This window comes from Pantherophis guttatus, chromosome 2, assembly GCF_059756535.1.
Source record: "Pantherophis guttatus breed Tessera chromosome 2, ASM5975653v1, whole genome shotgun sequence".
In the NCBI taxonomy this organism is placed as follows: Eukaryota; Metazoa; Chordata; class Lepidosauria; order Squamata; family Colubridae; genus Pantherophis; species Pantherophis guttatus.
Window position 1 is genome coordinate 13,243,170 of NC_142064.1, and position 23,899 is coordinate 13,267,068.

Sequence of the window (23,899 nt, forward strand, 5' to 3'; positions counted from 1 at the left end):
TCTTTGTTCTGTTCTGTTCTGTTCTGTTCTGTTCTGTTCTGTTCTGTTCTGTTCTGTTCTGTTCTGTTCTGTTCTGTTCTGTTCTGTTCTGTTCTGTTCTGTTCGGTTTGGTTCGGTTCGGTTCAGTTCGGTTCCACTCCACTCCATTCCATTCCACTCCACTCCAATTCTTTGTTCTGTTCTGTTCGGTTCGGTTCGGTTCGGTTCCACTCCATTCCACTCCACTCCACTCCACTCCACTCCACTCCACTCCACTCCACTCCACTTCTCTGTTCTGTTCTGTTCTGTTCTGTTCAGTTCAGTTCTGTTCTGTTCTGTTCTGTTCCGTTCCGTTCCGTTCCGTTCCGTTCCGTTCCGTTCCTTTCCGTTCCGTTCCGTGAGCTTTTCAAGAGACTCATATCTGTGTCTCTGTCAGCCAGACCCAAAACACAGAAAGTCAAGGACACGTCCTGGTAATAAGACATCATCCTCCCTGGTTTTCCACTCTGTTAATCATGATGCCTTCATTTTCCATCTGCTCAGCACCACTTTGGGAAGCCTCATTATTCCTGCTGGGTAGCCAAGAGGAGCGTTCCAAATTGGTGTCATACCCTTGGACTGTTGCCCTGATAGCTTCTCCAAACAGCTGTTTGAATAGCAGTTCTAAATAACACATTCTCCCAGCTCTGGGATTAAAGACAAGCGGGACGGGGAGGATGCATTGGCTCATCAGGCCTGACTTAGTCGCCCTTGGACTGCAACGTGGTACAGTTTGTTAGGGTGTTGAGACCAGGGGTGAAATCCAGCATGTTCTGATAAGTTTTGGAGAACCGGTAGCGGAAATTTTGAGCAGTTTGGAGAACCAGCAAATACCATCTCTGGCTGGCCCCAGAGTGGGGAGGGAATAGGGATTTTGCAGTATCCTTCCCCTGGAGTGGGGTAGGAATGGAGATTTTGCAGTATCCTTCCCCTGAGCCCACCAAGCCACACCACGCCCACCATGCCCACCAAGCCACACCCACAGAACTGGTAGTAAAAAAATTTGGATTTCACCACTGGTTGAGAGCAATAGAGGAAGGGCCTGTGTTGTGTATTGTTAGGGCTTTGATTGTTCCATTATGGTGTGTTCATTATGGTGTGTTCAAGTTTGCATTATGCTTGGTTTATGGCGGTTTCACATATTTTGTTCTATTGATTGTCTTTAGCCCAGAGGTGGGATTCACTTACCTTTCCTACCAGTTCACAAATGTGAGCACCCACCTCTGCGCATGCGTAGTAGTCGCATATTACGTCCTGGCGGGTGGGCGGAGCCTCCCGCAGTCGCCGCTACCAGTTCGCACGATCGGGACAGAACTGGTTGAATCCCACCACTGCTTTAGCCACCCAGAATCCGTATGTAAAGTGGGCGGCTGTGAAAATGTTCTTAAATACTGTAACTAAATAGATCAAAATAATCTAGGGGGTGGCATGATAGCAGTATTCCAATATTTGAAGAGCTGCCCCAAAGAAGAAGGGGTGAATCTATTTTCCAAAGTACTGGAGGGCAGGACAAGAAACAATGGAAACTAATCAAGGAGAGAAGCAACCTGGAACTAAGGAGAACCTTCCTAACAGCGAGGACAATTAACCAGTGGAACAGCTTGCCTTCAGGCCGTGATGGCGAACCTATGGTACGCGTGCCACAGGTGGCACACAGAGCCATATCAGTGGGCACCTGAGCGTTGCCCTAGCTCAGCTCCAGCACACATACATGTGCTGGCCACCTGATATTCGGCCCTTCCGGGCTCATCGGAAGTCAGGAAACGGGCTGTTTCCGGCCTCCGGAAGGCCTCTGGAGAGGGGATGGGGAAGATAGTTTTCACCCTCCCCAGGCTCCTAGAAAGCCTCTGGAGCCTGGGGAGGGCAAAAAACGGGCCTTCCGGGCCCACCGGAAGTCAGGAAACGGGCCATTTCTGGCCTCCGTAGGGCCTCGGGGTGGGGTGGGGAAGCCAGAAAGGGGGATAGGCGGGCCTAACGGGCCCACCAGTCCATCACGTGCCAAAAGCAGGGGGAGCACGGGGGGGAGGGTCACGTGTGCATGTGTGGGGCACATTGAATTATGGGTGTGGGCACACACGTGTGCAAACCTCCCGCACTCCCCCTGCTTTTGGCACGCAAAAAGGTTAGCCATCACTGTTGTAGGGGCTTCATCACTGGAGGTTTTAAAGAAGAGACTGGACAGCCACTTGTCTGGAATGGTATAGGGCAGTATTAGTGAACCTTTTTGGCACCGAGTGCCGAAACAGAGCACGCGCGCATGGGGGAGCACCAGAAACTGCATGCACACATGGGAGCACTGGAAACCAGAAACCAGAACTGGCGCGCGTATGAGCTTCTGGTTTCCAGCATGCACATTTACACTGGTCACCTGGTCTTCCGGTTTCTGGTGCACATGTGCGCGTGAAGACCAGGTGGCTGGCGCGCATGTGAACTCCGGAACCCGGAAGAGCAATGAGCGACAGTTGTTGTGCCCGGAGAGATGGCTCTGCATGACACTTCCTGCACGCGTGCTATAGGTTCGCCATCATGGGTGTAGGGTCTCCTGCTTGAGCACAGCGGCCTGAACTAGAAGTCCTCCAGGTTCCCTTCCAACTTTATTCTATTCTCAATCTAAAGTGATCGTTCTAAGAGCCATGGTGGTACAGTGGTTAGAATGCAATATTGCAGGCTTACTCTGCCCACAGCCAGGAGTTCGATTCTGAGCGACTCAAGGTTGACTCAGCCTTCCACCCAGTGGTGAAATCCATTTTTTTTTACTATCGGTTCTGTGGGCGTGGCTTGGTGGGCTTGGTGGGTGTGGCTTGGTGGGCGTGGCAGGGGAAGGATACTGCAAAATCTCCATTCCCACCCCACTCCAGGGGAAGCATACTGCAAAATCTCCATTCCCACCCCAATCTGTGGCCAGCCAGAGGTGGTACTCAAAATTTCCGCTACCGGTTCTCCGAACTGCTCAAAATTTCCACTACCGGTTCTCCAGAACCTGTCAGAACCTGCTGGATTTCACCCCTGCTTCCATCCCTCTGAGGTCAGTAAAATGAGGACCCAGATTGTTGGGACCAATATGCTCACTCTGTAAACCGCCCAGAGAGCTCTGTAAAGCGTGATGGAGTGTTATATAAGTCTCTAAGTGCTATTGCTATTTTATAAACTTTCAAACAAAGAAGTTTACTCCCTTGCTAGAAATATTGGGTAGCAGCTGGAGAAAGGAGCTCTAGATATTTATTCAGGACTTGAGTGCATTGCCTGCTGTTAGTTAACAAATAATAATAATAAAAAACCTTCATTTTGCGGTTGGCCCAACTGTGACTTTTGTTCTTCTTTGCTGTGTTTATTATTATTCTAAAATCTCTGTTGCTTATTTTGCAATCCTGCAAAATTTCAACACCTTTGGAAGCAGCTGCACGCAGCTTCCTTAAATAAATAATAAGGTTAATTAATAATGGATTTCACGTCCTGTTCTTCTAAAATAATCTCACCCAGGAAGAGCTGGTAGTGTTGGATAGTTCGCTTTCTATAATTGAGAGGTGAGTCTGATGATCCTCAAATCATGGTCAGAATAGGGAGATGCAGAGTTTTTTTCAGCCTGTAACAAATTCAGGCTGCAGTTCTTAATTAGCATCTATTTGAGGAGTAACTGAAAGAATACAGGTAGTCCTCGATTTACAACCTTCCGTTTAGTGACTGTTCAAAGTTACAACGGCACTGAAAAAAGTGACTTATGACTTTTTTTCACACTTACAGCATCTTTGCAGCATTCCTCGCAGTCGCGTGATTAAAATTCAGACGTTTGGCAAGTGGCTCATATTTATGACGGTTGCTTATCAGAAGGTTGTGACCTTCTGATAAGCAAAGTCAGTGGGGAAGCCAGATTCACTTAACCACCATGTTGCTAATTTAATTTAATTTAATTAATTTAATTTAATTTAATTTAATTTAATTTAATTTAATTTAATTTAATTTAATTTAATTTAATTTAATTTAATTTAATTATTTAATTTAATTTAATAATTTAATTTAATTTAATTTAATTTAATTTAATTTAATTTAATTTAATTTAATTTAATTTAATTTAATTTAATTTAATTTATTTAATTTAATTTAATTTAATTTAATTTATCATATTTCTATGCCGCCCAACTCCCAAGGGACTCTGGGCGGCTTACAACAGAAATAATACAAACAGTGAACATAATTTTTAAAAAAAAAAACATTATAAAAGCACTTTAAAAACATTAAAAACCCATCCACACCATTCATGGCCGGATTTCGCAAGATTGACCAGCGAGATCAACGGCCCCAGGCCTGCCGGAAAAGCCAGGTCTTCACCGCTTTCCGGAAGGCCAATAGGGTGGGGATGGTCTGGACCTCAGGAGGTAACTGGTTCCAGAGAGGTGGGGCAGCCACAGAGAAGGCCCTCCCCCACGGGCCCGCCAGCCGGCACTGTTTAGCTGACAGGACCCGGAGGAGACCAACTCTATGGGATCTTACCGGTCGCTGGGAGCTATGCGGTAGAAGGCAGTCTCGAAGATAGCCTGGCCCTGAGCCATATAGGGCTTTAAAGGTAATAGCCAACACCTTGAATTGTGCCCGGAGACCAATAGGGAGCCACTGCACCTCGCGGAGAATTGGTGTAATGTGGGTGTATCTAGGTACACCCACGATAGCTCGCACAGCTGCATTCTGGACCAACTGTAGTCTCTGAACACTCTTCAAGGGTAGCCCCATGTAGAGCGTGTTGCAATAATCTAACTGTGAGGTGACAAGGGCATGAGTGTCTGTGACGAGAGCCTCCTGATCCAAGTAGGGTCGCAATTGGTGCACCAGGTGAACCTGTGCAAAGGTCAGTGTAATAACTGCACTGATTCAATTAACACACTTAACTGCACTTAACAACTGTGCCCAAAAAGGTCGTAAAATGGGGCAAAATTCACTTAACAACTGTCTCACTTAGCAACAAAAATTTGGGGGTCAATTGTGTTCATATGTTGAGGACTACTTGAATTACAAATGCTTCCTATAGTGCCACTGCCGGTACTATAAAGCGGTGTTTCTGAACCTTAGCATCTTTAAGCTGCATGAACTTCAACTCCCAGAATTGCCCAGCCAGCACAGCAGAATTCTGGGAGTTGAAGTCCACGCAGCTTAAAGATGCTAAGGTTCGGAAACACAGCTATAAAGCATTGGAAAGAATTCCAGAAAGCATGCTCTGCATTCTTTTCCCTATCTTGTTCTGTTATTTATTTATTTGTGTATTTGTTTTTGTTTGTTTGCTTACTTATTTACTTTTGGCACTTGTTAGGATCTTCGGTTGCCTTTAGTTTATAGATAATGCTTGTTTGTGTAAGGGTTATATACAGGATGGGCTTCAAAAATTTTAGCAAGGGCTTCTCTGCCCGGTTGCTGGATGGGCGTGGTCATGGTGGGCGTGGCCTCGTCAGCCTCCTGCACCATGGCGGTGAGGGCGTTTTTGCCCTCCCTGGGTGCCAGAGGCTTTCCTCAAGCTGTTGTGGCTCCGTTACCTGAGCCTGTGTCATCGGCAGGAGAGGACTCCGAGAGTGAAGAAGGGGAATTGGCAAGGCCTCCCTCTCCAGGACCCTCCTCTCTGGCAATGCCTTCGGTGTCCGCCGAAGGGCAAGAGATAGGGCCGGGGCCAAGCACGTCCACGCAGCCACAGATGGACAGTGATGAGGGTAATGATAAGTGCGCGCAACAGAAGAAAAGGCGTGCCTGAGATTAGGCTGAGTCACTGGACCACACCCCACAGGATATAAAAGGGAGTGTGGTGGCCAGTCAAATCTTGTGACGAACAAAGCTGAAAGCTTCCACGCCATTCTGCATTGCCGGACTTTTGCTATAAGACTTTGCTGGATTATCTCTGGACTTGATTGACTCTGTAATTATTGAGCTGTTTCTTTTGATGTACCAGAAGTGGGGAGAAGTTATCTCTCCTCTTCGTAAATAATAAACTCTTGGCAGGCAGCCACTAGGTTGTTGCCAAGTTCCGTTATCATAAGGAAAAGGATTTTGCCGGCTGGTTTGGTCTTTAACTCTTCAACGTCTGTTGGTGTGTGCGCGTGTGGTTGGGGACAGAACACAAGCCTCCGGGAGGGGAAAAACAGCCTCCCCAGGCTCTGGAGGCCCTCTGAACTCCAAACTTCCGGTAGGCCCATTTTTTACTTTCCCTGAGCCTCTTGCACTCGCATCCAAAACGCGCCATGTGGGGACTCCTGGGAGGGGAGGGGAAGGGTGGGGTGGGAGGAGCCAGCCATGAGTGGGATTTGGGGGTTTTCCATACTGCACAGAATCTTAGCTAGAGGTTCTCCCAAACCCCCATGAATCCCCAGCAGCCCACCCCTATTTATATATAAAAACAGTGAAACCACACTCAAAGTTTGGAAAGAGATTTATTCTGGTTCTCTGCATAAGGGGTTCTGCCTACTTGTCGTTGGAATTAATTTTCAGTAGGCTTATTTTTCCATGAATCATCTAAGCTACTTGGTCTTATTGCGTCTTCAGATAATTAATTCAGAGAAGGGCAGCAAAGATGATCAGGGGACTAGAAAATAAATCCTGCGAAAGGGCTTGAAGGATGGAGATATATAGCTTTAAGAATGAAAACAGCAGGGACCTCATAACAGTCTTCAAACACTTAAAGGGATGTTATGGAGAAGATCAAGACTTATTGTTTATCTATTCTGGAGCACAGCATAGACAAAAATGGATTTAAAATAGAGTTTATTTCAACGGAATGTTTTTTAAAAAAAATCCTATCAATTATCTAGATCGGTGGTTCTCAACCTGGACGCCTGGAGGGCCCACGATGTCGTCACAGGGGTCCACAAAGACTTGAAGAAATGTTATGATTTAAATCTTCAGTTAAGTCTTGGGGGTCCGTGGCCATCTCCATGGTCACAAAAGCAGAGGTGAAATGCTCCCGGTTCGGACTGGATCACCCAATCCGGTAGCGATGGTGGTGGGTGGTTCAGAGAACTGGGACCTAAATCCCTGCGCCTCCCCTCCACCATGCCCAGCTGAGCCGCACAATCATCAGAGGCTTTTTTTTTTTTACTTTTAAAAGCATTTTCTCTACAACCTCTTCCAATGAAAAAATGCTTTTAAAAGTAAAAAAAAAAGCCTCTGATGATTGCGCGGCTCAGCTGGGATCGTCAGAGGCTTTTCAGAGCATTTTTTTCTGCAACCTCTTGGCTGAAGAGGTGGTAAAAAATGCTCTGAAAAGTCTCTGACCATCCCAGCTGAGTTGCCTGATTGGCAGAGGCTTTTCAAGGCATTAGAAAAAATGCTTTGAAAAGTTTAAAAAAAAAAAAGTTGGCCACGCCCATCCAGTCACATTATCGTCCCACCAAGCCATGCCCACAGAACCGGTAATAACAAATTTTACATTTCACCTCTGCACAAAAGGGGTTCATGGTGAAGAAAAGGTTGAGAACCAGTGTTTTAGGGAAGGGATCCCCAAGCCACAGCGCGGCCCACTACTGAGCCATCAGTGATTTGGAACTAGGCCATGGAAGCGGTGGGTGAAAGTGTGCGTGCTTCCGCAAGCAGTAGGTGAGTGTGGGGAAGTGTGTTCCATTTGTGTGAGGGGCAGGGCGCGTGCCTGCCGCTCACACAAATAGACCTGAGTGTGCGTATATCAGCCACTTGGGTGAAACCATCTCCTTTCCCCCACCTCCCACTGGTCTGCAAACCGGAAAGGTTGAGGAACTCCAATCTAGAGAATTGATGGGCTTTGTGTTGTAAGATATGTTCCAAAGGAGGTTAGATAGTCCAGTTTAAGGGGTCCTTTATTATGGACTAGCTGATAACCAGTGTTGCCCGGGTATTTATTTATCCCAATCCTGTTGTGGCTCCGTTGCCTGAGCCTGGGCTATCGACAGATGCAGACTCTGAGAGTGAGAGAGAGGAGTTGGCAAGGCCTCCCTCTCCAGGACCCTCCTCTCTGGCAATGCCTCCGGAGGACACCGAAGGCCAAGAGATAGACCCAGAGCCAAGCACGTCCCCGCAGCCACAGGTGGACAGCGATGAAGGAGATAAGTGCTGGCTGGATCCTCGACAGCGGCGCAGGGAGAAGCATGTGCAGCAGAGGGGAAGGCTTGCCAGAGATTAGCTGAGTCATTGAACCACACCCCACAGGGTATAAATGTGGGTGTGGTGGCCGGTTCAGTTTGTGACGAGCAAAAACTAGAAATAATCCATGATCTCTGCGTTACTGGACTTCTGCCTGCCTTGTCGGACTGCATTTGAACTAATCCTTGTATTGCTGAAACTTTGCCTGCTTTATCGGAATGCTTGCAGTCTAATCTTTGTTTTGTGTGAGTAAAGTCTGAATTGGCAGCTAGCCACTGGGTTGCTGCCAGCTTTATCTTCAAAGACTTTGTTGTGTGGCTTATTAACTCCGGGCCGTCTGTGGGGGTGCGTGTGTGGGATGGGGACAGAACAAATCCTGTATTAGACAGGAAGAGTAACTTCACCTTGAGCCCTGATTTCGGGGAGAATTAAATTAGTTAAAAATGTTTTCCCTGTGGCCCCAGAAGTGTCAAATAAAATGATACCACCTTGTTGTTTTGCTAGCTGATCCACGATCATTTGATATGCTTTTTTCTGATTTTGATTTAAAAGTGGCTTCTTGTCCGTGATATATGTACTAAGCTGCTTGATGTAGTAGTTCTTTTCTCGTATGTAATCTGCATGAAGTACGTCATGTTGATCTCGTAGTGGTGCAGGCAGGCCGAGTTGCAGTAATGTTTTATTGATCATGGCCATACATTTGTCCTCAAGAATAATCAAATTGTTGTAATCAAATGTTGAAAATGTCCGGTCCTAACGTAATTTCTAATGTTGGATTTTCCCCCTTATCAGAGGGAGCCCCCTTGTGGAGTAATGTGAAGCAGGGTTGAAATGCTCCCAAATCTGACCGGATCGACTGGTCCGGTAGCGATCTTCGGCTGTTGATTCAGCGATTCGGTAGCAATGCCAGAGCAAAGCTCTGCCCACCTGCCCGGGTGTCATTACTTCCTGGTTTTAACTAGGAAGTAATGTGTTTTTTACATTACTTTTGTTTTGCGCATATGCAGAAGGTCTGTATACGCACATGATGTGCACGCTAGCTCGCTCGCTTTGCTCATGCGTGCGCGGTGTGTGCACTTCCGAACCAGTAAGGAAGGTAAATAGATTTCTCCCCTGATGTGAAGTGGTTACCATGGCAACTCCATTGTGCTGTACAGTAAAAGCCATTTTAAGGCAGTCCAGTAGAAGCCATTTTAAGGCACAACAGGCTGTATCTTAACAGAACACCCTCCCCAAAGGGTCTTACCCCCACAATATTTCTTTCCAGAGAGTAAATCATCTGCGTATCAAGTTTGGTTGAAATTGCTCAAGGCATTCCAGAGTTATGCTGAAACATACACACACATACACACACACAGCCATTTATATATATATATAATTTATATATATATATAAATTTATATTTATATAATAGCCATTTATATATATATATAATTTATATATATATATATAATATAATTTATAACTATCTCAGCCGGCTTCTAACAAGCAAAGTCAATGCGGGAAGCCAGATTTGCTTAATGACCACATGATTCATTTAACGACTGCCGTGATTAGCTTGACAACAGTGGCAAAAAGGTCGTAAAATGGGGCAAAACACATTTCACAACTGCCTTGTTTAACAACAGGAATCTTGGGCTCAGGTGTGGCCATAACTGTGCGCTCCCACAGAGAGGGCCTCCTCAGGGTGCCATCAGCCAAACAATGTAGGCTGGTGGCCCCCAGGGGGAGGGCCTTCTCTGTGGGGGCTCCCACCCTCTGGAATCAGTTGCCCCCGGAGATAAGAAGAATCCAGGACCTCAATGCCTTCCGTCGTTCCCTGAAAACCTATCTTTTTCAACAAGCCGGGTTGGCTTAAGAAGAAATTTTTAAAATTTTTAAATTCTTTTAATTAATCTGTGATTCTTAACTTTCGGGCCAAAATTTATATATATTTTTAAATGTTTTAATATTTGTATTCTATGTTTTTTATCTTGGCTGTACACCGCCCTGAGTCCTCAGGGAGAAGGGCGGTATATAAATTGGAAATTAAATTAAATTAAATTAAATAAATCGAGGATTACCTGTATTGGAATTAAAAACCATATAAAGCATACTATATTTTCTGAATCTAACCTTTTGATGTGTTTAGGATGGAGTTCATAGCCAGTAAGGGTGGCTCAGATTGGGCAAGGCAACAATAACCCATTAAACAAGCAAGAAGACAATCAAATCCTATAGATGAGAATTTTTGTAGCTCAGACATTTCATTACCAAAGTAGGTAACATCATCAATTGATGATGTTACTTAGTTTGATTATGAAATGCCAGCAAGAAAACCACCAAGCTCAGAGAGGACCAAGGACCCCATCCAATCAAATCCACAAGAACTTGAAGAGCCCATACAGGCAGGGGTGAAATGCTACCGGTTCGGGAGAACTGGTAGTGATAAAAACTACCAGTTCAGTGAACCGGTAGTGAAAAAATGCTTTAAAAAGTAAAAAAAAGGTTCGACGATCACAGCTGTGCCGTACGATCGTTGGAACCTTTTTTTTTTTTTACTTTTTTAAAGCATTTTTTTACTACCTATTTGCCAGAACCTGTAGTAAAGAATGCTTTAAAAAGGTTTTTTAAAAAAGGTTCAAATGATTATGCGGCACAGCTGTGATCATTGGAACCTTTTTTTTTTACTTTTTTTTTTTATTGAAAAAGTTTTACAAATACATTTTCTCCCCAGTTTCCCCCCCTACCCCTCCCTAACCCCCCTACCCCTCCCTAACCCTCCCCTCCCCCCATGACTTCCACAAAATATAATCCAAATCAAAATCACATTTTATAAGACTTGAACCCCTCCACCCCTTATATACTGTTTATACCTTCATAAAACTCAATTATTCTATCGCTATATAATACATTCAGTTAAAAGCTATCTGATATTTCCTAGTTTGGTATTTATTCTGCACATAATCTATCCACTTTTTCCTCTCCCATACATAAGTCTCTTGAGTTCGGTCTTTTAAATATGCTGAAATCTTCGCCATCTCTGCAAAATTGGCCATCTTCAAAGTCCATTCTTCAATAGTAGGCATGGCTTCATTTTTCCAATATTGGCCTATCAGTAATCTCGCTGCTGTCACCATATATAATATCAGCTTTGTTTCACCCAATGTAAAACCCTTAACTATACCCAATAATTTTTTTTTTATTTTTTTACTTTTTTAAAGCATTTTTTTACTAGTGGTTCGGGCGAATAGGTAGTAAAAATGCTTTAAAAAAAGTAAAAAAAAAAGTTGGCCACACCCACCCAATCACATGACCCCCCCTCAACCAAGCCACGCCCACCAAGCCACACCCACAGAACTGGTAGCAACAAATTTTACATTTCACCACTGCATATAGGGCACAGTTAAGACATACCCTGGGTAGACTGGTGTATCCATACACAGATACATACATAGAATAACAGAGTTGGAAGGGATCTTGGGAGTCATCTAGTCCAACTCTCTGTTCAAGCAGGAGATCCTATACCAGGGGTCTACAACCTTAAACAGTGGAAGAGCCATTTGGACCCGTTTCCCACAGAAAAGAAAACACCGGGAGCCACAAAACCTTTCCCGTGCCTGATTATTTCTTGAGCAGCCACAAAACTAGCATACCTATGTAGTTGAATTAAACATTCTGTTTTCTTCTGAAACTTTTCTTTTCTTGGATTTATCCATGGTAGGCCTACCGGGGTTTGAAAAGCTCAATAAATTGTGTACCGGCGGGTGTCGCACATTGGCGATTGTGACGCATATTTTGAGTGACAGAGAGCCGCAGCAGAGGGGTGAAAGAGCCACATGCGGCTCCAGAGCTGCAGATTGCTGACCCCTACCCTATACCATTTTAGACAAATGCCTGCTCAATCTCTTCTTGAAAGCCTCCAGTGTTGGAGCACTCACAACTTCTGGAGACAAGCGGTTCCAACCAGGGGTGAAATCCAGCAGGTTCTAACAGGTTCTGGAGAACCGGTAGTGGAAATTTTGAGAAGTTCGGAGAACCAGTACTAGAAATTTTGAGTACCACCTCTGACTGGCCCCAGAGTGGGGTGCGACTGGAGATTTTGCAATATCCTTCCCCTGGAGTGGGGTGGGAATGGAGATTTTGCAATATCCTTCCCCTGCCACGCCCACCAAGCCACGCCCACAGAACCGGTAGTAAAAAAAATTGGATTTCACCACTGGTTCCAACTGATTAATTGTTTCACCGTTAGGACATTTCTCCTTAGTTCTAGGTTGCTTCTCTCCTTAATTGGCTTCCATCCGTTATTCCTTGTCTTGCCTTCTGCTGCTTTGGAAATGAACTGGGGTGATGGAGAGGTAGAGATCTCTCTGTGCAGGTACATCAAAATGCTGCTTCACAGTTGGGCTGATGCTTTAGTGGAGGTTTGTTTTGAGATAAACAGACAATAGTTATTCAATCAATTTCAGTTTTTGGATTTTGGCCAAGGCTACCATGCCTATTGCATCCAAGCATTCTTCGCTATCTTTCCCACCATCTCCTTCCGTCCTGGGAGGGTGTTGGTTTAAAATAAATGTTTCTCCACCAAAGAAAGCTACAGCTTTGCATTGTTACTGAGTCAGATACAGCACGAGTCCCCCAGAGTGAACAGGGAGGAATGAATGAGAAAATAACAAGACTAAGTATTGATTCATTCGGTATATCATGCCTGCAATGCTTTATCATCTTTACGTTTTATGTTATATTGATTGTATTGTAATTTCTTTGTTTGAATGTTGAGAGCGGCCCATAGATGTCAAAGAGTTGCGTGGTATGCAAGTTTAAATAATAATTAATAAGAATAATGGTTGGATAACAATGCCAAATCCAGTCTAAATACCTGGCTGACAAAGCCATGTTATTGCTTTGTGTGACAAAGCATAATAATATTTAACACCATGAAACAACAGCCATCTGCTTATCTCAGTCTGTGCTCAGCACATCCTAGGTTCTTAGGAAGAGCTTGATGTGCGTGAAGGCCAACACCAGCTAAAAAACTACAGCAGTGTTTTTACATTGGGAGGAGGAGGAGCAGGGGGAGAAGGAGGAGGAGGAGAAGAGACAGCAAAATGTAAGAGAAAAAACTGCAGAAAATCAGGAGGAGGAGGAGGAGGAGGAGGAGGAGGAGGGGGAGGAGGAGGAGGAGAAGAAGAAGAAGAAGAGACAGCAAAACGTAAGAGAAAAAACTGCAGAAAATCAGGAGGAGGAGGATGAGAAGAAGAAGAGACAGTGAAACCTAAGAGAAAAAATGCAGAAAATCAGGAGGAGGTGGAGGAGGAGGAGGAGGAGGAGGAGGAGAACAAGAGACAGCAAAGCGTAAGAGAAAAAACTGCAGAAAATCAGGAGGAGGAGGAGAAGAGGAGGAGAAGAAGAGGAAGAGGAAGAAGACGTAGTGACAGCAAAAGGTAAGAGAAAAAAACCTGCAGAAAATCAGAAAATATAAGGATCTGCAAATAGTCTTAGAATGACCATGGCAAAAGAAAGCAACAATAGTACCAATAGTAATAGAGGCCCTGAGTGCAATTCTAAAGCTTCTGAAGCACTACTTGAACACTAGTGGCATTGACAAAATCCCCATCAGTCAATTGCAAAAGACCTATTTGGAGCAGTTTACATCCTGCGACGATACCTTTTAACACACCATCAACCATCTGCCTATCCGAGGTCCTTAGGAAGAACTCAATAGGTGGATAAAAATATGCCAAATCTAGTTTAAATAACTGGCTATGTGACCAGTCATAATAATACCAAAACAAAACGGATTCTTGATGACAGAGAAAATCATTTTCACTGAAATAAGAGAGATTTGTTGAACTAGACTACCCATCATCACCTCTGACACAATTAAAACTTTTTATTAATGTCTGACTCAGCCTTTAGGAGTGAGAAGCTACACTAATTTTAAGATCACGCTGGCTGCATCCTTCATTCAGCTGCTGAAAGTCTGTGCTGATTTGCGATTGTTAATAATTTAAACTACACTAATGAGATTTCAACAGCAACAAAACAAATACACAATCTTCTTAAGGGTGCTTTGCTCCCAGTTTAATTTGGATGTCTTCAGCTAATGGTTTCAGAAATAAGAAATGCGGAATGAAATTAAATTTCTTCCTGGACATAGTTTTGTCCTTACTCATGACTTGTAATTATTTTCTGTTAATAAATCCCCCGTTTTTTTAGCCCTTTACAGCAGAATATAATCTTGCTTTCCAGAGCTAATAGCAACTAGGTTTTTTCCCCTCCTTTTTGTAAGTGGTTTGCACAGAAATTGTGCAAGGGAAGATATTTATGTAACTCTCTTATCCATGGTACCCTCATCTTGGTGGTAGCTAAAAATATTCCTTCGATCCTTTTTGAAGCGCAAATAGCCCTTGTGGCAATTTACTTATTTTAGAAAATGCTCCTTAATTGATACGTGCAGTTATGGTACTCTCCTGCCTTCATTTTGTCCTTGAGCACCAATAGCTAAGTTTGGAAAGAAAAGCTATTTTTTGTATCAAATTCTGTTAGGAGAAATATTCATTTCCCAACTCCAGCATCAAATATTAGAATATTACTTTCTATCTGCCACATACTATTTCCACCCCAGCAATTTTGCCTTCAAGATTTCACTGTGAAACCTTGTTTGCAAGTTATTTTACCCGATAAAAAAACCCTGAGGTATTTTATCCACATGGTTGCAGCTACTACCCTGTTTTCCCTAAAATAAAGACATCCCCTCATAATAAGCCCAATCGGGCTTTTGAGGGCATGGCAATAAGGCCAAGCGCTTATTTCAGGTTTCAAAAAAAATGGGTCTTAATTTCGGAGAAACACAGTTTTTTGTTTTTTTTTACTGTGCCAGCTGTGTAAAAAGAGAGAAGTGGGGAATGGCCAAGATCAGGCTTTCTCATTCGTGGGCACTTTAAGATGTGTGGACTTCGACTCCCAGAATTCCCTAATCAGCAGCTGGATGGGGAATTCTGGGAGTTGAAGTCCACATGTCTTAAAAGCAGCCAAGAACAGGAAACCCTGGCCAAGAGAAAAAAAAGTATAAGTTTGTAACTGCAAAATCTTCCTTTATATCAGGGGTGTCAAACTTGCATTGTCACGGCGTTTTGTGACGTATCGCAACTTATCGTCCCTTCGCTAAACTAGGGATGGGTGTGGCCAGCGCGTGACGCCTCTGGGCACGGGCTGCGAGTTTGACACCCTTGCTTTACATGGTTGATTTCTCTGAAATCTGTTGCTAACAACCTTCTCCTCTGAATAATAACAACAACAACAACAACAACAACAACAACAACAACAACAACAATAATAATAATAATAATAATAATAATAATAATAATAATAATAATTTTATTTCTATACCGCCCTTCTCCCGAAGGACTCAGGGCGGTGTACAGCCTATTTAAAACTTGAAGCTCTGGAAGTAGAGAAAAATGCAAGAGATTTGTTTAGGTAAATCTTTCCTCTTGTATATTTCTTCATTTCTCTCCTGCTATCTCACTTGTTGTTGAAACTGATTCAGTCCATGCTTTCTTTCAGGATATGTCCGTACTTCATGCTTAACCAGGTTAAAAATAGCTTGTTAAAATTTATTTTAACCCCCTTTTTTTTGTTTTAGATTGCTTTGCCCTATGTTCTGTCCTCACTGCATGTTTTGTCTGTGTGCAACTTGACATGCAGCTAAACCCACCTATCCGCCAATAAAACAGACCGTAAGCGTAGATCTGGATGCTTTATTGAAAGAACAGGATATGGTGAAACTGGGGAAAATAGGAATACATATAATAAGAACCAAATACAAGACAGGCAGAATTGAGTTACTGCTGAACATAACAATTAATAAATAGAAGCAATTTAAATCTCACCAGCGATGTTCTGTGTGGCATGTGGGTTTGTCCTTGGATGACCATGTGCCACAGATTAAGATGGATTCTTCTTTTATTTATTGGTTCGATTTATATGCCGCCCTTCTCCAGAGACTCAGGGCAGCTTACAATGCATTAAGCAATAGCCTTCATACTTTTGTATATACCTGCTTAGTAGGGCTTTCGGCCCCCCTTAAGCGGTGTTCTTTTTTTAATACAAAGTCATCTTATTCCCCCCACAATCCGGGTCCTCATTTTACCTACCTCGAAAGGATGGAAGGCTAAGTCAACCTTGAGCCTGGTGAGATTTGAACTTGCAGTAATTGCAGGCAGCTGGTGCTACTTAACAGCACTTTAGTCTGCTGCGCCACTAAGGCTGTTTCTTTGTGCTTCTGCCTTCTCCAAATGCTAAAGGAAATGGAGTCTGGCTTCTCAGCGTGCACTTGATTTGAGAATGTGGGTTGATGGATAAAATGGGTTGGGTCAGCTTCAACCAATATACTTGGTATTTGTCTCTCCGGCCACTAGATGGGGCTAGAGAGCAACAACAGTATATAAAGATCGTATGTTTGGGCATATTTGTCCCTCAGGCCACTAGATGGGGGTAGAGAGCAACTACAGTATATCGAGTTATATGCTGGGGCACGACACCCTAAATGCATATACTCTATCCCTTTCATTTCATTGTTGCTGTGATACAGGTTGTCCTTGATTTACGACCAAAATTGAGCCTAGAATTTATGTTGCTAAGTGAGAAATTTGTTAAGTGAGTTTTGCCCCATTTTACAACTTCTCTTGCCACATTTGTTAAGCGAATCACTGCAGTTGTTAAATTAGTAACACGGTTGTTAAGTGATTCTGGCTTCCCTGTTGAATTTGCTCGTCAGAAGGTCGCAAAAGATGATCACATAACCCTGGGACACTGCCACCGTCATAAATATGAACCAGTTGTCAAGCATCCAAATGAAAATCACGTGACCGTGGGGATGCTGCAACGGTCATATGTGTGAAAAATGGTCATAAGTCACTTTTTTCAGTGGCGTAACTTCGAATGCTCATTAAATGAACTGTTGCAAGTGGAGAACTGCCTGTATATAGTTTGAATTTAGGAAATGAAGTTAACACAATAACTGAACGGAGAGTGTTGGGTGAAGGCAAGGATTTGCTGCACAGCTGGGCAAAGCTGTGTTGTTTCAATATTGCCGTGCCCATTGTGCTTCTCGTTGTTTGTTACAGGAATTTCCCCAAAAGTAAATTATTTACTGTATCATCTCAGTGCGATTCATCTATCAAAATTCCTAGTCAGTGAGGACACCAAGAAAAGAATTGAGCAGATCTATTGTCTTAGAAGGTGAACTGGCTAACTAGCAGAGGCGGTATTCATCTGGTTCAGACCAGTTCGCCTGAACCGGTAGTGGAAATTGCGGGTGGGCCTGTCCCGACTCTATGCCGTCCTATTTAGGCATGTTTTTGACGCCGGGCACCAGGGCTGAAATGCTCCCGGATCGGACCGGACCGGATTGCCCGGTCCAGTAGCGATCTTGGCCATTGGTTCAGTGATTCGGTAGTGATGGTGGAGCGAAGCTCAGGCCACCCACCCGGGTGTCATTATTTCCTGGTTTTAACCAGGAAGTAATGTGCTTTTTACCTTCTGCGCTTGCGCAGGTCTGCGTGCACATGCGAAGCGAGCCTGCCGGGCGAATGTGCAGAAGGCGGATATGCAAGCAAAGCACATGCGCAGAAGGCTGGACAAGAATGGAAGGCAGGCATGTGCGCAAACTGGGCACGCGTGTGCAAAAAGCAAGTATGAGCTCGTGCGTCGAACCGGTAGTAACTTAATGTGAAAACCACTGCTGCTAACTAGGTTTGAAAGAATCCCAGAAATTGCAAAGACCCATTGGGGGTTGTAAATGATATAACAAAGATATTTTTAAAAACAATTCATTGTTTGTTTTTGAAAAGTTTTTTGTTTTATTTCTTATACACGTAACATAAAATGTACGTTTTCTTATACATAATTAATCATACATATACATGTTTTTTTTAAAAAAACAATTCAGAAGACAATAGCAAATCCTTTTCGTACTTTTGCCCCAAAATTTTGCACCGATATGTCCCTGGTTACCTGGAATCCGGTTTGACTCAAAGAATTCTGTCCTTTTGGAGGGGATTATTTAGCATGCACATAAGAATCTGTGGTTACCTTTCTCCCTCTAGTGGTGAAGATAGGCAAGTGAGGTTTGTCAATGGAGATTCTCAGTCATCACTCACAATCATGGTTTGCCCCAAAGAAGGGGTGAAATGCTCCTGGTTCGGACCGGATCACCTGATCCGGTAGCCTTGGCGGCGGGTGGTTCAGAAAACCGGTAGCAAAAATTCCTGCGGGCCCCCCCCATGCCCAGCTGAGCCGCACAATCATCAGAGGCTGGTTGGTAGCCATTGTTTTTTCTGCAGTTCTAATGATCCTCTGAAGTCTGTGTCTGTCTTGTTGGGTTGCAGAGCCAAACCAGACAGTTATAGAGGTGCAGATGACAGACTCAATAATTCCTCTGTAGAACTGGATCAGCAGCTCCTTGGGCAGTTTAAGCTTTCTGAGTTGGCGCATAGATAGTCATAGGGAACAAATAAACAATCAAATCATATTATTTGATTGTGGGGTGGGAATGGAGATTTTGCAGTATCCTTCCCCTGCCACGCCTACCAAGCCACGATCACAGAACGATAGTAAAAAAGTTTGAATTCCACCACTGATTTTAAGACTCGTAGACTTCAACTCCCAGAATTCCTCAGCCAGCATGTCTGTATAAGCAAGCCTTAAAGTTGCCAAGTTTGGAGACCCCCTGCACTAAGTCAGAAATATCACTTGTCCCAAAAGAGCTTTTTCAAACCTCCAGAACCAAAGAAGCTTCTTGGATGAGGAGCAAAACGTCTTCAACAAAAAACAAAGTCCAGTTGCCTTTTGAAAAAGCATCTTTGGGGCAGGGGTGAAATATAAAATTTGTTACTACCGGTTCTGTGAGCGTGGCTTGGTGGTGGTGGGTAATGTGACTTGGTGGGCGTGGCCAACTTTTTTTTTTTTTTAAATTTTTCAAAGCATTTTTTCTAATGCTTTGAAAAGCCTCTGCCGATCAGGTGGCAAATATGTATGTATAAAGGAATGATTTTATACTTATGGACAATGTAATCATATTATACCATGGTGGCAGGATTGTATATTTTATTTGTGTATTAGTGTATAGAATATATTAATAAAAATTATTAAAAAAAAAAAAGAAAAGAAAAGAAAAGCCTCTGCTGATCAGGCAACTCAGCTGGGATCGTCAGAGACTTTTCAAAGCATTTTTAAAACTACCTCTTTGGCCAAGAGGTTGCAGAAAAAAATGCTTTGAAAAGCCTGTGATGATCCCAGCTGAGCCGCGTGATCATCAGAGGCTTTTTTTTTTTACTTTTAAAAGCATTTTTTCATCAGAAGAGGTTGTAGAAAGAATGCTTTTAAAAGTAAAAAAAAAAGCCTCTGATGATTGTGCGACTCAACTGACCATGGTGGGGGCAGGGGGGGTGCAGGGATTTATGCTACCGGTTCTCTGAACCACCCGCCACCATCGCTACCGGATTGGGTGATCTGGTCCGTACCGGGAGCATTTCACCCGATTCTGTTCTGTTCTATTCTATTCTATTCTATTCTATTCTATTCTATTCTATTCTATTCTATTCTATTCTATTCTATTCTATTCTATTCTATTCTATTCTATTCTATTCTATTCTATTCTTGCCAGTTCTCTGAAGAACCTGCTGAATAGCACCCCTGCTTAAAATTGCCAAGTTTGGAGACCCCTGCACTAAGTCAGAAATATCACTTGTCCCAAAGGTGGTTTTTCAAACCTTTCAGACTAAACACATGTAGAGAAGGGCAACAAAGATGATTAGGGGACTGGAGGCTAAAACCTATGAAGAACGGCTACATGATAGCAGTGCTCCAATATTTGAGGGGCTGCCACAGAGGGGGGGGGTATCAACCTATTTTCCAAAGCACCTGAAGACCAGACAAGGAATAATGGATGGAAACTGAACAAGGAGAGATTCAACCTAGAAATAAGGAGAAATTTTCTGACAGGGAGAACAATCAACCCGTGGAAGAGAAGTTGCCTTTGGAAGTTGTGGGAGCTTCATCCCTGGAAGCTTTCAAGAAGAGACTGGACTGCCATCTGTCAAAAATGATATAGGGCCTCCTGCTTGAGCAGGGGGTTGGACTAGATGACCTAAAGGTCCCTTCCAACTCTGTTATTTTGTTCTGTCAACATGTGATTGCAGCATTATTACCCCATGCAAGGCTATGTATTTTCCATTCCATGCACTTCCATTTGGAGAATATAATGTGGGAAGGACCCAGGAGTGGGTTCTACTTACCTTTACTATCGGTTTGCAACGGGGCCGCGCGCATGCGTGAGTAAAGCGAGTGCACGCACATGCTCTTCTGCGTATGCGCAGAAGCGTTCTGATGACATCGGGGTCAATGGGCGGAGCCTTCCACCGGTTTTACTACCGGTTCTATAGAACCGGTGCGAACCGGGGGCAACCCACCACTGGAAGGACCCTTTATTGTAAGAAGACCAGAGAGGCATCTCTCTTTTGGGAGGGGGATGGGTTGCATTGGGTGCCCCCCCAAAAGGGGGAGCTAGAACAGAAAAGTGATTTGAGCCAGGACAAAAACAAATATGAAATAAGTTTGGTATAATAACAAAACAAATGTTGAGTTGTTTAGGTGAGCGAGTTCTCAAGACTTGCAATATCCCAAGGACTTCTGTCAAGTTTCCGAAAGATGCCCTAATTAATTTATGAGCCATGATCCAAACTTCAAAGGAAATACAGTCATTTATTAGGAGCAACATTCCGGCAATACTCGGATGCAGTTAGGACTGATCCTACGTAGATTTACGTTCCCCTATGACCCTGTCTCTCCCCTCCTCTCTGGCCATGTCATAAATCACATTCTCCAATTAACCACTTTGGCTGGCTGTGAAACCTAACACCCTCCTTCTGATTGCGGTCAGGAAGAATGTATGGCATTCACTTCAGTTCTCCCTCCCTCCTGCTCATGGCAACTTGAAAGCTTTGCAAGTTGACAACTACCTCTTGGTCTTGCTTGTTTAGGAAGCCATGAGTTGGAGCAGATGCAGCTCATTTTAGAAACAATCCCTGTTTTCCATGAAGAGGACAAGGAAGAACTTCTCAAAGTGATGCCAACTTTCATCAATAGCACCTGGGAAGTGAAACGTCCCTTACGGAAGCTTCTTCCTGAAGTCAACAGCAAAGGTAAGGTGGCCTTGGGATGTGGTGGGAGTCACTGGGATGGGGTGATTAAACAGCCTTTTTTGGGGGTCCATAAACATCATGTGACCCTGAGTGAGACTTCATCAATCTACGTTCATTTCACCAATCGGCCAAAGCGTTTTTTGAAAACTATTCTGTGAAATGAAACTGCTGCTGTAGACTTGATCGTACTGTAACTCTGATAGAAAGATCATTGGAAACATTGACGTAAAAGAAGACATATAATAATAACTTTATTGTCATTGTATGTGTATATACAGTATTCTCATACAACGAAATTCACTTAACACCCAAAGACCAGGTCCAACACACATAACAATCCCCAAACACACACACACACACCACAAATTCCCCACTCCTAAACCACCCAAACATCCACACAACAGACCATATATGTGGTATAGAGAGCTAGTACATGTAGTCCTCAATTTACCACCATAATTGAGCCTCAAATTTCTGTTGCTAAGGAGGCAGTTGTTAAGTGAGTTTTTCCTCCATTTATGACTTTTTTTTGCCACGGTTGTTAAGTGAATCTGGCTTCTCCAAAGGTCGCAAATGGTGATCATATGACCTTGGGACATTACAACTGTCATAAATATACTGCTCAAAAAAATAAAGGGAATACAAGCAGAAGACATCCGAGATCTGAATGAATGAAATAGCCTTATTAAATACTTTGTTCTTTACATACAGTAGTTTATACACTGCTCAAACAACTAAAGGGAACACAAAACTACTGTATGTAATGAACAAAAAATTAATAAGGCTGTTTCATTCATTCAGATCTCGGATGTCTTCTGCTTGTGTTCCCTTTATTTTTTTGAGCAGTGTATATGACCCACCTTTTAAAGGAAAATCCTATGAATGTATGTTCCAAAGGTCCTTTTTCAAGAGGCAACTAGACGTTCTGGTTTTTCTTTGAAGACATTTCGCTTCTCATCCAAGAAGCTTCTTCAGGTCTGCATCGCTAAATGTCTATGGAGATTCTCTTAAGGAGCCTTGGTGGCACAGCAGACTAAAGCACTGTTAAAGTAACACCATCTGCCTGCAATTATTGCAAATTCAAATCTCACCAGGCTCAAGGTTGACTCAGCCTTCCATCCTTTCGAAGGTAGGTAAAATGAGGACCTGGTTTGTGGGGGCAATAAGCTGACTTTGTATAAAAAAAGAACACCGCTTAGGGGGGGCCCGAAAGCCCTACTGAGCAGGTATATACAAAAGTATGAAGGCTATTGCTTAACGCATTATAAGCCGCCCTGAGTCTCCGAAAAAGGGTGGCATATAAATCGAACCAATAAATGACTGAGAATCTCCATAGACATTTACCTATGAATGTATGCAGTGGTGAAATCCAAATTAGTTTACTACCAGTTCTGTGGGCGTGGCTTGGTGGGCGTGATGTGGCTTGGTGGGCGTGGCAGGGGAAGGATACTGCAAAATTTCCATTCCCACCCTACTCCAGGGGATAGGATACTGCAAAATCTCCATTCCTACCCCACTCCACGGGAAGGATACTGCAAAATCCACATTCCCTCCCGACTCCTGGGGGAAGGATATTGCAAAATCTCCATTCCCGCCCAACTCTGGGGCCAGCCAGAAGTGGTATTTGCCGGTTCTCCGAACTACTCAAAATTTCCGCTACCGGTTCTCCAGAACCTGTCAGAACCTGCTGGATTTCACCCCTGAATGTATGTATATGCACACAAACACATACTTCATTCTTCAAGTTGAGCTTAATCAATGATGCTTAAACTCTTGTTTCGGAGGGTTTTTTTAAAAAATTGCTTTGAAGGTTATTTTATAAACCACCTTGAGAAGATTTTATCTCAAACATTGTGAAATGAATGTCAACCAAGATTTTAAAAATAATGTATGAAACATTCTTCAGTTGTTCTAAATATGTGCCAACTTTTCCATTTTGCAAAAAATGAAAGCCAATATTCTATAAAAAGCATTTAAAAAAAACAACAACTACCTGGAATATACATATTTTTGTCTGCGATCTTAAAAAATGGTAATAATTAGAAAAATATCAAAAATATTTTTGATATTTGATCAGTTCTTTAACAATAACAAAGAGGTCCACAGTAAATATCTGAACTTTTATACTCTACTCCTGTCTGCATTTCCAAGTTAATGTTTTGAAAGTATTTATGCTAACTTAATTGTGTTCTGCTGATGCAAAAGTAAAGGCCAATTAATAGAAGCCTAAGGACTTCTGAGATTCTCTTGAGACCATGAAGCTCCAATTTCAGAGCCATTTACTCCCCAATTGCACTATTAGTAACAACCCAAAGACACTTATGGGAGAGAAAGCCTCACTGAACACAATAAAACTTACTTTTGGGGAAATTAAGTTTTGGACAGAGCTCACTGTCATAGTGTCCAAATGCTTGTTTCCTTAGCTCTAAATTTTAAAAGGACATAGGATTCGTCACTTGTCCAAAAGTCAATTTTCTATTAAACTTAGAGATTGGCTTTTGAATGAAGAACAAGGACACTCCATAGTTAATGGATTCAGAGAGTAAGGAAAAGGATCTCGATGGAGATGTTCAGATTCCATTGCCAAGGCAACAAGGAGTTATACGTTT

The 23,899-nt window shown here is 43.2% G+C and overlaps 1 protein-coding gene across 1 annotated transcript in view; it reads left to right on the forward strand.

The window, feature by feature from the left end:
• MAPK4 (mitogen-activated protein kinase 4) overlaps window positions 1-23,899 on the forward strand; it is a 117,060-nt gene that overhangs the window by 87,635 nt on the left and 5,526 nt on the right. The window contains exon 7 of the mRNA XM_060690752.2: window positions 21,129-21,290. Within this exon, the coding sequence (XP_060546735.2) occupies window positions 21,129-21,290 (162 nt within the window). The remainder of the gene's footprint in view (window positions 1-21,128; window positions 21,291-23,899) is intronic.